At 42.5% G+C, this 16,486-nt stretch overlaps 2 protein-coding genes across 2 annotated transcripts in view; both read right to left on the reverse strand.

The window, feature by feature from the left end:
* RSU1 (Ras suppressor protein 1) overlaps positions 1–16,486 on the reverse strand; it is a 349,246-nt gene that overhangs the window by 243,889 nt on the left and 88,871 nt on the right. The gene's annotated exons all lie outside the window — the stretch shown is intronic.
* The window catches only part of CUBN (cubilin), a 315,954-nt gene that overhangs the window by 6,028 nt on the left and 293,440 nt on the right, over positions 1–16,486 (reverse strand). Inside the window, exons 61-65 of the mRNA XM_050805391.1 lie at positions 9,802–9,964; positions 9,247–9,452; positions 6,077–6,224; positions 4,828–5,009; positions 1,072–1,237 (exon numbers count right to left, since the gene is read on the reverse strand). Coding sequence (XP_050661348.1) covers positions 1,072–1,237; positions 4,828–5,009; positions 6,077–6,224; positions 9,247–9,452; positions 9,802–9,964 — 865 coding nt within the window. The remainder of the gene's footprint in view (positions 1–1,071; positions 1,238–4,827; positions 5,010–6,076; positions 6,225–9,246; positions 9,453–9,801; positions 9,965–16,486) is intronic.

Below are 16,486 nucleotides of genomic sequence, written 5' to 3' on the forward strand. Positions count from 1 at the left end.
CACCCGCCTTGGTCTCCCAGGGATTATAGGCATGAGCCACAGCACCTAGCTTAATCTTGGTGTTTTATTTGCTCGTCAATAAAATTTGAGCATTGGAGGTTATCTTTAAGCTTCCTTTGGGTGCCAAGATTCCGTTACCACAATTGTCTTAATAGAACCCTTTTCTTAAGATATTTAAAATGAGTTCTGTTTATCTTTCTTATTTTGAAGGTATTTTGGTATTTCGGGACACTTCATAAAGGTATTTCTCCTCTCTTGCATTAAATGTATTGACATGACTTAAATTTTCTTTAGTTGTTTGACAAACAGCCAACCAAAAATCCGAGAAGATACTTACTACCCTACAAAAGCAATTTCTCTCCGGCACCGCCAGGAAATGTCAGGGCCTGTGAGAAGCACAACCACTTCTATATATGCCAGAATGTGTTCATAAGTTGGATTTTTGGTAAAAGTTTTTCTTTAAATTCTCAAAGAACTTCCTTAGTCAAAAAGTCTAACAAAATTTAATTTACCAAGGAATCTTTAAATCTTCATACCTTACCTTATATATGCTTCATATATCAATATATATTCTTTTATAAACAGAAATAATGAATAAATGTAGAATTTAAAGTAATCTGGCCAGGCGTGGTGGCTCATGCCTGTAATCCCAGCACTTTGCGAGGCTGACGCGGGTGGATCACGCGAGGTCAGGAGTTTGAGACCAGCCTGGCCAATATGGGGAAACCCTGTCTCTACTAAAAATACAAACATTAGCTGGGCATGGTGGTGGTATGCCTGTAATCTCAGCTACTTGGGAGACTGAGGTAGGAGAATCACTTGAACCCAGGAGGTGGAGGTTGCAGTAAGCCAAGATCACACCACTGCACTCCAGCCTGGGTGACAGAGCGAGACTCCATTTCAAAAAAAAAAAAAAAGTAATCTGTACTTTCATGGTTAAAAATCTCTATTCTTAACATAAACTAATCAGGTACACAGGTAGCTAAAAATATAAGGTTACTTTGCCTTTTTCTATGAGACACCTCATGGTTTTCTCACACTGCTTTCCCGTACAAAGTGCAAATGTCTTACCAGAGGGTGATGAAGTCCAGATGATTTCATATCCGCGATCAGAAGTTACACTGTCACTCTTAAACCGCAGGTAGAGCGCATTATTTTGAGAGAAGACAGGGTTTGGTAGCAGAGTTCCACAGTACTTGCCCAGTAATGGTGAATTGCTGTTACTTCCATTTCTCACCTTTAGGAAGGAGTCATTCATTATTAACCTTACACTTTCTTCTCTAAGGTACGTACATTAAAATGGGAGACAATGGAATGACGACACTGTTTGGAAAAGCTTTGTCTTTTCTATAGTTAAGAATGAAGGTTTTTCTGAAAATACACGCAGAAATCACCTTCACCTGCAAAGGGGAAAAATGTTCCACGTGTAGATCAAAAAACATTTGCATTTTGATTCAGAAATATCTGTTAACCTATAGTAATTGAAACACCAGGCAGCTTCTTTATGCCATAGTCTGTGCTGTGATCCTGCAGCCTTTGCTTATGGGGAAACATTTTGGAGAATGTAGGTAAAGTGAATTTTTAAAAGGTGGGGATGGGTGCGGGCAATGTTGCCTGCTCTGTTTCCAGTCAACTATTACACCTTTTTCAGTGTGTGTGTGTGTGCACGTGTTTCTCATTAAAAATTACTTGGCTATAAAAGGGCTATGAGAAAATACAATGCAAAGTATAATGAAGTTCAGAACGAAAGGAATTTCTATATGGGCAAAGGACAGAGTTATAAACTATACAATGTCTGTTGTTAAATGTGTTTTACAAACACATTCTGAGGCCTCGTTGCTTTTTTGTTTCAACTTATTTTTGAGTAGACACATATAAAAACAGGAGATGAGTTGGTGTTTTATGGGGAGACAGAACCACACTGTGAACTGAACCACTTTCTGTCCCCCAGCCTGGCTCCTACCCTGCATTCACAACCAGCCCTTCTTCCAGGGGGCTCTCGACGCTTCTTACAGAAACGTTACACAGGCAATGTACGTTGGAACCAGACTGGCATGTGGAAATGCTGATTTTACTGATCTATGTATTCAAAATACTGGAAGTTCCTCTGTTCCCTTTATAATTCCATGGTTTAAACTTTGGTTAATTGGTTAATTGCCGGTATCTTAAGTCACAGAGTTAAGACATCTTGCTGGGCTGTGTTGATCAGGTGAGATTCCTTTTAGGTCTATGTAGTAGCCCATGGGAGAGAATAATGCCTTTTTAGTGCTTTGGGGATTATTCTGCTACGTGTTTAAACAAAGTAGCCTTGCCATGACAGAGTAGCCAGTCATCCACTAGAAGATGGGAGGGCTGCCATATATAAGACCTGCCAGCACCATGCTCTTGAGTTTGGGTGTTTTTCCCTTGGGGTCCTCTTTTAAAATGCCGTTGCTCTGAGAGGAGCAGCGAGATACTAATTTCCACTGACATTGCTGACAACTTGTCTTATTCACCGTCCTCTCCTAGGAGGAATGGGACCACCGAGAGCAGCAGGCATCTCTGGGACATCAGAGGATCCCGAAAGGGGAGGTGAAGGCAGGAAAACACGAGCAGATTCCAAGCATGGTCTAGAGCTCAGCCCTCGCTTGGGAGTAACACAGTAAGAATCCTCAGTCAGACATTTCCGTTCCCACTGCAGTTCACAAGAACGGAATGCTGAGGCTTCCTGGTACAACTGCTGAGAAACTATGCCTACAGTCTTCCCACTGAGAGCCAGATGGAGCCACATTTTAGAGGCCTAAGTGGTGGTTTCCTTTCTTTGCTTATGGGACAGGAAGTTTCAGATCCATTCTGTGGAGTGATGAAGGACAGCTAGGAGGAGGAGTTCTCACTCTCCATGGCTGGAAAGCAAGGCTTTGCTTCCCAGCATCTATCAGGCAAATGGCAAATGCTAACTCTGATCAATAATGGTCCATTCAAGCTGGAGTGAGTTAAGAGTTAGTTGCACTGTGACTCCAACCTAACGAGATTATTCCATCTTTCCTCCAGATCCCACTCCCCTCATTCTTTCTGCTTTACACTTCATATAAATATTTGGATCTCCATGGTGGGGGAGGTACATAGGTCCAAGTTGAATAACCTGACCGGCACAAAGAATAACTGTATTTGCCTCTTCATTTCCTTCCTGCTACATACATCTTTCGGTCTCCTGTCATGGTGAATATTCCTTTAGAAAAGGCATGAGCTTCCTCTGAGTGTTATTTATGGCGCTATATGTTAAGGCTATTGATTAATAAAGGATTTAGATGAATTCCAAAGGGGAGAGCTTTCCAGGATGATAAAACTCTGCATCAGGAATCATGTGGAAGCTAAACCCATATGCAAAGACCATGTGCCGGGACATCCTTCCTGGCCAGGCTGGGCAGAAGGTGACAGCAGCCCTAGAAGCCAAATCAGATGAGGGGGTTGCAGGGGAGAAAAGAAGGAAGAAAGAAAAGAAAGAAGGCCCTTGGTGCTAAGAAGCTGAAGATGTTTTGTTGGGCACGAAGGCTGAAGCTACCAAGAAACTAGCAGCTGAACAGAAGCCCGCTGGAAAGAATCCTCCCACAGAAGGAAAGGAGCCTGCTGCATACACCGGTACATTTGTTTATGCTACAAAGATCAAATCATCTTGGGCAGCTTATTTTGAATGAAGTCCTGATCAAAGAGGCAGTGAGAAAAAAAATAAAATAAAAAATACAACTCCAGATCAGGTGAAGACAAACAAGCACACTTTTTGGAAACTTTACTGAAGACTCTTGTGTGGTGAAACAAAGCCAATTGAAGACGGTCAGGATGAGGTTTAGATTTAAACTCCACTCATAGAAGAATTCAGCATCCTTATGCTCTTGGCTCTTAGGTTCCACCTAAGTACATTTCCTAAGGATGAATGCATTTTCAACAGAGCTTGCAAAGCTTACAACCCTGTGAGCTCTGGGGTTTTCCGGCAAAACACAGGTGCTGAGTTCCACACACTGGGTCCACATCAGATGAGGCTTATTCAGACTGTCTCCTGCCTATGAGCAATGATGTTCATGTCCCATCTCGCATGCCCAATGCAGGCGATGGCGCAGAAAGAGCACAGAGGGAGTTCATCGGGGGCACTGGAGGACCCCAAAGGTTCAAGCCCAAGAGGCGCATGGCTCTGCCTGCTCCAGGTGCAAGAGGGGCTTCTCTCTGTGTGTCCTGGGGTGGGAGTGGAGGGTGGGTGAGTGGAGGATGGGCAAACAGCAAAGTCACTTCTGTGCCCAAATTCAAGCTCTGGAGTGGTGGAGAAAGCACAGAGCACACCTCCTGTGACCAGGGAGCACTTATTCAAGGAAACACTTGTCTTTAGAGGATGTTGACAATGCCCCAAACTTACTGTAGCTGTCAGGGAAATGACGTGAGCTATTTGGTATCATTCAGTTTCATTTGAAGAATCAGCATGTTGTCTTTAGACTTCCCTCTGATCCTTTTATGTCTCAACTTACATATTGCTCTCTTAAGCCTTCTAATTCCCAGACTGAGTTAGGGACTCCTACCCATGCTGGACCCAGTTAGTCCTTTACACATTGTACTGTAATTGGCTATACCCCATCTGTCCTTCCCACCAGACTAGGAGTCTCCTGAGGGCCCTGAGGTTCCCAATTTCTGCTGTTTGGACTGGTGCTCTGTAAATGTTTAGGGAATAAAAGGGTAATGAATAAATTAATGAAACAAATAAGAATCGTATAGTATTAGCAGCACTAGAGAAAAGATGTAAAATCTTAAGTGATCCATCATCTTTTAAATAATTCATTCAAATGATATTCAAATGCATGTTACCTCCAAGAAATCGTTTCTGCATCCAACTGAGTTCTCGATGCCAAATGAATGAAAAAAGAGAGAAATGGTGTGGTTCTGGGGGGCCGTGACGGTAATGGTGCAATCCATGCCATTGTTATAGTTATCTGGCCATCCAGGGCTCCTCAGGTTGCCAAATGCCTTGTGATAGTCTCTGTTGCAATCTTAGAGGAAAAATATGCATAATTAACGTATGCATTCCAGTATGTAGTGCTCTTTCAACTTCACAGGAATCATTCAAAAAGATCATTACATTTAAACACACTTTAGAAAAAAGTAATCCAGCTTCTTTGTTTATCTTTGAGATAATTGAGACCCTGAGCAGTGAAGTGAATGGCAAGCGGCACACACAGATGCAATGCAGCAGCTCGTTCACAAAAAACCCCTACGGGAAGCACGACACAGGAGGCTTCTCCTTTAAAGACGAATACTCGAGCATCCTTTGAACTTTTCTGATCACACGGAGGTGGAAGTGGCTAGCATTCAGACTCTCTTTTCAGCAAGGACGCTACCTCCAAGACCGAGTTTTGCACAAGGATTTTAAATCCATTGGTGAGTTATTTGTGGCACATCATTCTCTACCTTTTTTATGTTTGTTTTTGGTAAAAAAGAATACCAAAAGTACTTTTGTTTGTTTTAACCAAAGGCAGCTTTCATTTGAATCAGTTCAAAATAAGTACTAAATAAAGTGTTCTGTGAAAATAAACTTCTCAGTGATAGTAATCAGGTAGCCCTTTCAAGGATTTTTGATTTTTACAAAATAATTTTCTAAGATTTCAATTTTGTGATTTTCAATTTTGTGAAAATACTAAAAACCTCTGAAACATAAACTTTAAATGAGTAAATTGTATGATATGAGAATTATATTTTGATAAAGCTTTTGTAAATAAATATATATATTTCTTGTAAATAAAAATGTATATTCAATGTGGTTAAGTGGATAATTAAAAAGACAACTGGTATATTTTTAAAATCAACTATATACTTCGAAGAAAATGCTAGCATTCTAACCATCTTGGTTAGTATTATATTCTCTTTATCTCTTTAGAAACCAACTTTAGTAATCTGCGAAATTGGGCCTGGGTTCTAGTTAAGAGATGGGTGTGGTTTTTGTTAACAAATCCTAATTTACTCACAGGAGTCAATTCTAGAAATAATTGTAATTATTCTAGGAATAATTGTAATGATCATGGCAGCTTTTCTGAATAAAAGATGAAGTTCCAGGGCTCACCTGCTATCTGATAGGTGAAACTCATTCTAGAGTTTCTGTTTACAACTCCAGATTTGAAAATGACAATTACAGTACTCATAGAAGAGTAAAACACTGGCACAGCTGAAGCATTTCTGCCACAGAACTGAATTCTTGAATTTCCGTGACCCTGAAGTGAAATGGGAGCCAAATCATGTTAGATTTAGTTTTAGAAGAGAACAGGCCATAACAGAAATTAGACTGCATATAAAAGTATGGCTTATTTAACCATGGAAACTAGCTCTGTTGTTGGAAGGGCTCTGCAAGAAGACTCACATTGGGCTTGGAACAGACACAAGTTGTACCTTCCCAGAGGGGCGGGAGGAGGGGAGGCAAAGTCTTTGCTGAAACCACAGACACTACCCTGCTGAAAACAAGACCCCTCGCCTCTCATGCGACTTCCTAGCTGAGGCCTGTGCCATTGCTCTGAGGATCACTGGGCTGTTTGAGAGCTCACTGGATCTCTCCTCCTGGGGCTTTTGCCATTGTCCTGAGCTCCATGGGACTAACCACCACCATCACCCTGATCCAGCCCTTGCCGCCCCTTAGCAAATCTAGTCAGAGTCTTTGGTTCCACTGCACATCCCCCAAGCCAGCCAGGGCCTGTCATGAGGTCCCAGTTCCCCTTTGTAACACTAGGGCAACCCTCCTCACCTCTCAAAAGCCTGGAGTGAATGCAGTTGAATGCCCATCAGTTCTTGGGTAAAAACAAGTTGTACCAAAGTCAGGGTATTTGCAGCCTCCCTGTCACAGGAATGTCTCTAATATCTGCAGTCCTTAGGAACTTACTGAAAGACTTCACCTGTCTCTGCTTGCAAAACTCCTGTAACTGCTCAGGGCTTCCACCCCTCCTCCCCACTGTCTCCTGCTCTTGGTCCTTGTCTAACTTTGCTGTATCCTGTGAACTTTAAACACACTGTCAGTCATTCTCTGTATACATCCCCCGCCTTTCCACTTTGTGGCCTTAGCAAAACCTGGTTCTCCAGCAGCCTCCTGGTAGAGGCTGTTCTTTCCCATGCTCCACAGTTCATTGAGTAGGAAGGGCAGGGGGCCAGCCTCAGGGGAAGAGAGGGATGCTCCATATTCCCCACCGCAGCTTCCATCCTCGTCTCAAAGCTGGTTTTCCTTCGAGGGTCTCTACCTCTGGCCAAAGATGATCTCACCATTCTCATCACTCTCATTTACTTTTCTCCCAGTTACTTCCCTTCATTTATGAAAGACTTGAGGTGTCTCAGCTCACAGTAATCTCCTGCCCCAATTTCCCTTCTGAACCCTTTAGAGGTTTTGGTGTTTTTACAGACAAGCCATTAAACACCTTCACTTTGTATTTCTTAACCCCAGTGACTTCCATCTCTGCATCTCTGTTCATCTCCAATGCCAGCTAACCACCGTACATCCTCTGTAACCACCCTACACATCACTCCTTCATGATCTGCCAATGAGGGCAGCTCTGTCTATTCTTGCATACCCCGAGAATCCTAGTTTCTCGGGGCTCATCCGTCATTGTTTGTCTTTCCTCCCTACCTACCCAGTCTGAAACCCTTTATTGTTTCCTGTATTCATTCAGTGGAAAACATTATTCAGTCATGACAAACACTGGGTCTTACTCGAGGCTGCTCCAGCTGCTGTTATGTTCCAGCTGGTGCCTCGTGCCCTGAAAGTGCCATTCTGTGCCCCACTTAGGGGTCCACCCTGATCCCCATTGTCTTAGCTTCATGAAGCCAGGGAAATTGAAAGAGCTTTCACCCAAAGGGCCTTGTTCCACTTGACTCTAAGTCCTCTAGTGTACCACTGGGTAATAGGGATTTTGTCCTGAAAACAATTACCAACAGAACAACGATAATCTAGCATCTTGTCTACCTTGGGAGCTCATCTCAGTGTCTATGCTTTGCACAAAACTCAGCAAGTCCAGGGCCTATTCAGCCGCCAGCACATCTCACACCTCTCCACACTGGAGTCAGACAAACTGGACTTTTCTCTCCCCAGCAAGACCACGTGAGAAGCAGGGGACCCCAGATTTATAATGAAGAGGACCTTGAAAACTCAGAAGACGACAGATGGGACTCTACTAGTCCAGCATACGGGGCTTTGACCATGACATTTTACTGGAATGAACTGGGGAGGGTTAGTTGCTCCCCAAACTGCAGAAAGACAATCCAGGTATTCTCAGATGTTCTCCCGGTATCCATCCTCAGTTCATGGCCACTCCCTTTACATATTTTCCCAGATAATCTCATTCTTCTCATTATTTCAATTACCTATCATGATAATGATGATTCACAAAAATCTTTGGGCCTTTGGTCAACATCCCACTTTGTGTCCAACTGTATCCTCAACATCTTATTCCAGAGGAAATACAGACTCAGCATTTTTTAAAGTTCAAAGTGGCTTTTTGTTGTTGAGACGAAGTCTCGCTCTGTCGCCCAGGCTGGAGAGCAGTGGCACGATCTTGGCTCACTGCAACGTCCGCCTCCCAGGTTCCAGGTTCAAACGATTCTTCTGCTTCAGTTTCCCAAGTAACTGGGATTATAGGCGCACACCACTGTACCTGGCTAATTGTTTGTATTTTTAGTAGAGACAGGGTTTCACCACGTTGGCCAGGCTGGTCTAGAACTCCTGACCTCAGGTAATCTACCAGCCTCAGCCTCCCAAAGTGCTGGGATTACAAGCGTGAGCCACCATGCCCAGCCTTTTATGACCTGTGAGACTAGTGCCAAATAGCCTCTTTACTGATTCTCTTGTGTTCTGTATTGACCCTTTCAATTCAACCTATACATAAATCCCACTAAATATAAGTATTTCTCCAAGCATGGTCCGTGGAGCTCTGATATTGGCACCAAAACACCAGAGGTGTTTGTCAAAAATTCAGATAAATGGGGATTCAGTCTCTGAGGGTGGGCCAGGGAGGACGCACTTTTAAGATGCATCTTAATGCATTCTTAGGCACATGAAGCTTTGAGAGCTCTGGACCTACAGGACCAAGTTCAAGTTTCTCGACACCTGATTGGAGGGCTTTGTGTACAGATGAAAAACATATTAAGCTGGAACTAACTTAGAAAATTATTTAATTATGGCTTCATTACTTCAAGTGTTTTGCAAATACTGGTGAAAAGGTCACTAGATGCGACAGTCATTCATCCTATAATTGTTACCTGTGGTGAGTCCTGAAGCTCTAAGTAATTCTGCGTGCAGTCTTGCGAGGTCAGCTGTAACGCCCACACAGTTATCTTGACCTGCTGATGTGGAGGGGCGTCAATGACCCAAGTACAGGTGGAAAATGGGACATCTGGGTCTGATGAATTGGGTGATGAAATATTTTGTGGGGTCCAAGTTGCATTGTATGTTCCACCACAAGGCACTGGGGAGGGAAGAAAAAGCAACACAGGAGACATTTTATTCATGTCGCATCTCAGGCAATCTTTAAAATTCTGTCTTCCCTGCCTCCCACCCCAGAGGAGCTATATTTTCATCACTCTATTAAGAATTCAAGGTTTATATCCTTGACTAAAGATTGTATCAAATTTGTACCACAGATTAAACATAGAGTAATTAACATGGTGTTTAGCAATTGACATTGAGTTTAGATAGTAATTGACATTGAGTTTAGTAATTAACATTGAAATTTAGATATAATAAGCGGGGCATTCTTTTCAGTGCATAAATACATGTGTATTTCATAACTTATAAAAATGCGTCTATTTACTCACTGTCTGTGATGGTGTATGTAGCATTAAATCCTTCCCTTTCTAATACCAAATCACTGACGAATTGAACCGTAAGGAAGTTACCAGAAGAGATAAAAGGAGCAGGCACGGTGGAACCACAAAACGTTCCAGCCAAGTTCGCATTTTCACTATCCCCATCATATAACTGAGAAGAAAAACAATTCATTACTTCTCCATTATTTACAAAAAAGTTGCATATTTCACACTACATTGGATGTGAAGTCACGGTAGGTCACAATTAAACATTTTACATTGATGTTCTTAGAGGTGGTTATAACTTGGGAACAGAATTATAATTGGATTGATTATATTATGACTTTCAGTAAAAACCTGGTATGATGTCTAACATTTTTTTCCTCTTTGGGAAAGTAATATATGATTTTAAAAAGAATGTTATTGAGAGTCCGCTCACCCACTGCTACCTTAATCTCCACACTTACTAAGACTCTGGCCCCAGCTGCTCTGATCTCTTGCCTAGATGATCACTGGAGCCTCCCAGGAAGCCTCTCATTCTGCTCTTGTTCCTCTTTCCTCTATTCTCAAAATGTCAGCCAGAGGATACTGTTAAAATGTAAGTCAGACCAGGTCACTGCTCTGCTGAAACCCTCCTATCTGCTTCCCATCCACTCAACAGAACAGCCAAAGCCATCACAATGGCCTTCTCTCCTCTCCCACCCCTCACCTTTCTGATCTAATTTCTTATTGTCTCCACTTTGTTCATTCCACGTCTCGAGCCAAACGAGGCATGCTTTTACTTCTTGGGTATGGCATTTGCTGTTCGCTTTGCCTGGAATGCTCTTCCCTGTATATCCGCATAGTTTGTCCTCGTACGTTCCTTCAGGTATTTACCCACATATCCCCAACTCGGCCAGGCGTGGTGGTACACGCCTGTAATCCCAGCTACTCGGGAGGCTGAGGCAGAAGAATCGCTTGAATCTAGGAGGTGGAGGTTACAGTGAGCTGAGATGATGCCACTGCACTCCAGCCTGGGTGACAGTGCAATACTGTCTCAAAAAAAGAAAAAAAAAAAAAGATATCCCCAACTCAATAAGGCCTTCCTGATGCAGACTCTCCCAACATTCCCATTTCCTTTGCCGCTTGATTTTTCTTCACACAAGTGTTATCTTCTTCTATATACTACATATTTAGCTTTTTTTTTTTTTTTTTTTTTTGATACAAGATCTCACTCTGTTGCCCAGGCTGGAGTGCAGTGCTGCAATCACAGCTCACTGCAACCTTGAACGTCTAGGCTCAACTGATCCTCCCACCTCAGCCTCCCAAGTACCTGGGACTACATGTGCACACCACCATGCCTAGCTAATTTAAAAAATTTTTAGAGATGGGGTCTTGTTATGTTGTCCAGGCTAAACTTGCTTATTTCATTGTCTTTCCCTCTGAAGAGAATACAAGTTCCATGAATGCACAGATTTCTTTTCTGCTCACTGCCATGTTCCCAGGTTTTAGAAAAGTGTCTGCACATGAGAGGAACTCAATAAAAATCTAATAAATAAGCAAGTGCTTTGATTCCTCTCTCCCACTAGCCCTCCCAAAACTGTTCTCCCTGAGCCATCTTTACCTCAATGTTTCAAGCCTACAACTTTAGTCATCTCTGATTCCTCTCTCTCTCTCTTCACTCCACAACCACTCCATTCTACCTTCAAAATATATCCCAGAGGGCTCCATCTCCAGGTGACCACCATCATCCTTCACCTGTTCCCACTGAAACATCTTAAAAGACCTAATTCCGGAGCAACCATAGTGTTCTCCACTGAACTGCCTGCATGTCTGCAAACTCCAATGAGATGATGCTCCTGCTCTGTCTAAAATGCTCCGGCAGATCCCCGTTGCACCTAAAGTAAAATTCCAGCTCCTTCCCACGGTCTGCAAGCCCCGGCTGCTCTGGCCTGTGCCTCCTTCCCAGGCCACCCGCACCTTATGGCTGGCTGCACTACCTTCATCCCAGGAGGAGGACTGCCCATGGCCCTGCTCCTGCTGCTCTTCCTTCTTCAGCTGAAGCTGAGTCCGCACAGCTAACGACTCCCTGTCATGGGCCCTCACCTCACATGTCACTTCCTCAGAGAAGCCAATGCTATTGAATGTTGCCCTTCCCCAGTGTCATCCTGTTTTATTTTCCTATTATAATCAAAACTGATCTTATTTATTGTTTATTTGCTTTGTCCGATCTCTTTCCCAACAAGGATGTAAGTCCCACGGGTGAGGAGATGGAGACTCTGTCTGACTTCTTCATTGCAGTGTCACCAGCACCCAGGACAATTTCGAGCCATGGCATCCTTCTAGAAACATCCATTGAAATAGTGGGTGCTTGGATTTCTCTCAAACACATAACTAGAAAACGTTTGCTTCTGAGTAATCTTCATTGTATTTCTAAAATGAGTATCTGTGTGTATCTAACTCCAAATATTAAATTCATAACAGAGCTATGATGTGTTCAAGGCCTCAGAACAGCCAAGACCATGACCACTGACATTATTCTAAAGCGCTAGGATTATATAAGACAGGAATGACAAAAAGCCGTCATTGCAAAAGAAAAAGAAATGCACCACTAGATGGCACTGTCTTTTCAACTTAAACATGATTTTAGTTACTTCAGAATCAGATGAAACTCGAGTTTCCTAATCTTCACCCCTTTGTTTCATGGAAGAACACATTTGCCAAGTTTTAGGTTATGCACTTTTTCTGGTAAACAAGTTAAAATTTCATAATAATCATTGCTGTCTTTATGATCACATTTATTTTAGCAAGCATTTTTATTCTGGGACCTGTGTGCCAGGCCTCTGTGCTAGATCCTATGCATACGAGGATGTATAAAGCCCTTTCTAGACCTTCAAGACATAAGACTCTCTCATGAACAAAGGAGAGTAAAGGTCTACAAATTAAATATACAAATACATATATTTGTGTATATATGCACATATACTATATATATACACATAAATATGTGTGTACATAAATTATATACAAAATAGAGAAAAATAAGTGCTACAATAAAAGAATGGGAGTGTATCATGAGAACCCACTTGATGGAGACAGACATTTGGGTTGGCCCTTAATTGTAAGTACAGACCTTCCAGACCTGCCGTGCACAGTGGCTCATGCCTGTAATCCCACCACTTTGGGAGGCTGAGGCAGGTGGGTGACCTGAGGTCGGGAGTTTGAGACCAGTCTGACCAACATGGAGAAACCCCGTCTCTATTAAAAATACAAAATTAGCCAGACATGGTGGCGCCTGTAATCCCAGCTACTCGGGAGGCTGAGGCAGGAGAATTGCTTGAACCTGGGAGGCAAAGTGAGCCGAGATTGCACCACTACACTCCAGCCTGGGCAAAAAGAGCAAAACTCTGTCTCAAACAAAACAAAACAAAAAAAACCTTCCAGACCTACAAAACAGAAAGGGTATCCCAGCCAGACAGACATGAATGCCACGCCATGGAAGTGTGAAATGCATGGCATGTGTCAACAGCTTCTGACCCCCTCCACTGGGACTGGAGGCTAGGGTGAGAGAACAGGAGAAATGACGAAGTCCAACAAACAAAGCTGTGAAGTTCATACATTTCATCCAAGGAGTCTGGATCTGATCCTACATGATGTAAGATCGGATTTGGGTTTTACATGGATAACTGGTAAATGTGAAGGAAGGTAGGAGGCAGAAGCCAGGGCTGGATGGAAGGGAATGACATATATGCCTGGCCCCAAGCTGGTCTTGTGTTAGTTCATTCATTGCCACAGTAACATTTCTCCTAAGTGAGTTGAAATAGCTTGTGGCCTCAGGATAACTGACATAGGAGGCTCTAAACTCCTGTGCATCAAGCCCAAGATCTCTATCTGCTGTCTTGTTCTCTGATAACACTAAATCTCCGCTACAGACTTTTGCCAGGTTGCCCTACAGTGTGTTGTGGGGTCCCCTATCCAATGATGAAGGGGGGGATCATATATAAACTGGGATATAAATGGTGCCTTTAGGATCCACACCATGACAAGCAGCTACGGGCCGCATTCTGGGAGCATACATTTCCTGGCACAACTGTGATGGACCTGGAGCTTGAATTACGTTCTAAGTCTTGTGGATGTGGGTAAGTGCTGAGAAGAATGTTATATTTTCTCGACTTTTAGGACTCTGATAGTTTTAGAATCTGCTAAAGATCCTGAAGGCATTGTACAAATAATTTAGTGGCAGGCAGGCTCTGCTACGACCATGGCAAAATCCCACACTTCACCCAGCTATTGAGTTAAGCAGTTACAAAAACTGGAAAAGAAAATTTTCGGATTTTAATTTCTATGAACTTTTAATGTACAAGCACAATAGACTTCGATACTGGACTATAATTCTTTTCAAATGTAATAATTTCATACATTAATATCCTTAGGACTTCATCTTTGAATCTTTCCCTGGGAATTTGATTACAAGAGGATTTTGATATTCTTCCCGGGAGCAGAATCTTAGAGTATCTTCATGAATTCTTTGATCTTATGGCAGAACCTCTGCTGGGGTCTGCTGGGTAACACTCCAGGGCATAATTTAGTATGGGAAGAAGAATAGAGAGTGACTTTTCGCGTTTGGGGCTAAACTCTGACCCATTTCAGAATCTTCTGGAGAAAAAAAAGTTATACTAGTTCCAGATGTCTGGGAAAAAGCCACAAAGAAGCAATGATTAGAATCAGCTCTACAAGAGAAGGAGTTTTCCTAGTATTGTTTTCTAAAATCTCAATGTTCTTTTCTAGTTCTTGGAGCAATGTCTAGAATAGAGTAGGTATGCTAATTAACACCGATTGAATGAAAGAATGAATGAGTAGTAGGCATGACCTCATGTGGACAGGAACGTGATGCTTTCCATAGACTGCTGATCCTCTCCCCAGAGATGGACAGCCCCTCCTCGGCTCCAGTGTCTGACACAGACTGAATGGTTAAGCCCGGTGCATTAAGTTAGACCTTCTCAATGAGGTCAGTACCACCCCGGAGGGAGTGCTTTGCACAAGTGTGGTGGTTTTGGGGTCATCACTATAATTTGGGGCTATAACGGACACTTAGTAATTCACAGGACAGTTTTGCAAAGTGAAAACTTATGTCCCACATAACTTTCGAATGTCCTGTCAGACATTGGTGTAAAAAAAACCCAAAAACTTGTTTATAATTATTTGATCCCAGAACCTAAATCTATTTTATATATAAACACAAAAATATTTTTGCATAGTTTTGATACGCACCAAATTTCCAGAAAAGCAATTATTGTGTAAGCTGAGGGAAGACTATACTTTGGTTTAGAAATGTTTGTTTTGAGTTTTTCCACCATTTTGGAAACTCACGTTGCAGATGGTGATGCTGCTATTGGCATGTGGGCTGAAAAAACAACCCACCCGTATTTGTCTAAATTTATACTTTTTATTCACCACCATTCTATATTTACATATGTGAAGACACACTATTTTATATACTTTCCTTTTATTTCTCCTTTTCATTGCCTTTAGCATAGGATAGTGATTTTTTTTTTTTTTTTTTTTTTTTTTTTTTTTTTTTTTTTTTTTTTTTTGAGATGGAGTCTTGCTCTGTCCCCCAGGCTGAAGTGCAATGACTTGATCTTGGCTCACTGCAATCTCTGCCTCCTGGGTTCAAGTGATTCCCCTGCCTCAGCCTCCTGAGTAGCTGAGATTAAAGGCACCCGCCACCATGCCTGGCTAATTTTTGTATTTTTAGTAGAGATGGGGTTTCACCATATTGGTCAGGCTGGTCTCGAACTCCTGACCTCAGGTGATCTGCCTGCCTCAGCCTCCCAAAGTGCTGGGATTACAGGCGTGAGCCACTGCACCCAGCAGTATAGTAATTTTTTGAAATTACATTATGGGTAGGTTATACCATAGATGACATTCACTTCAGGTGGGAAAGGAAGCATTACAGAATATTGGCTATGAAAAGGCCTGTAATTCCAGCACTTTGGGAAGCCAAGGTAGGTGGATCACCTGAGGTCAGGAGTTCGAGACCAGCCTGGCCAACATGGTGAAACCCCGTCTCTAATAAAAATACAAAAATTAGCTGGGCATGGTGGTGCATGTCTGTGATCCCAGCAACTTGGGAGGCTGAGGCAGGAGAAGCACTTGAACTCAGGAGGCAGAGGTTGCAGTGAGCCAATATCGCACCATTGCACTTGAGCCTGGGTGACAAGAGAGAAATTTCAAATCAATAAAAAAAGAAAAAGAGAAAGAAAAGGGACACTGGTGGGGTTGAGGAAAAACCGGGCAATGTTAGGATGAGGACAGCTCTCTGCTGGTTCCGTATTTCCTGGCAGAAAAGTCACCTAGGTTCATACGCCTCTCAGTTTTGTAAAGGATAACAAAAAGGAGTGAGTTTCTCTTCATTCTGTAAATCCCAGCTCAGCCATCCCCCTCTAGAAAGCCTCTCCTGAACCCCAAAACACAGCCAATCAGAGCCTCTTCTGCTCTGCCCTTTCATGTTGTTTCTGTTTATGATCTTGGTCATGTTATACAACATGTTATACAACGTGACAAAAATGTCCATTATTTAAATGTATTTTATTTGTACTTTAAATGTAATTGTTTAAATGTATATTATTTGCTTACATGTCAGTCTCCTACACTTTACCAGTAGCTCCTCAAGGAGCTTGAACTCTTCAAGATATGTCTTTAACTGTCTACA

The sequence above is a fragment of the Macaca thibetana genome, chromosome 9 (genome assembly GCF_024542745.1).
Source record: "Macaca thibetana thibetana isolate TM-01 chromosome 9, ASM2454274v1, whole genome shotgun sequence".
Classification (NCBI taxonomy): domain Eukaryota; kingdom Metazoa; phylum Chordata; class Mammalia; order Primates; family Cercopithecidae; genus Macaca; species Macaca thibetana.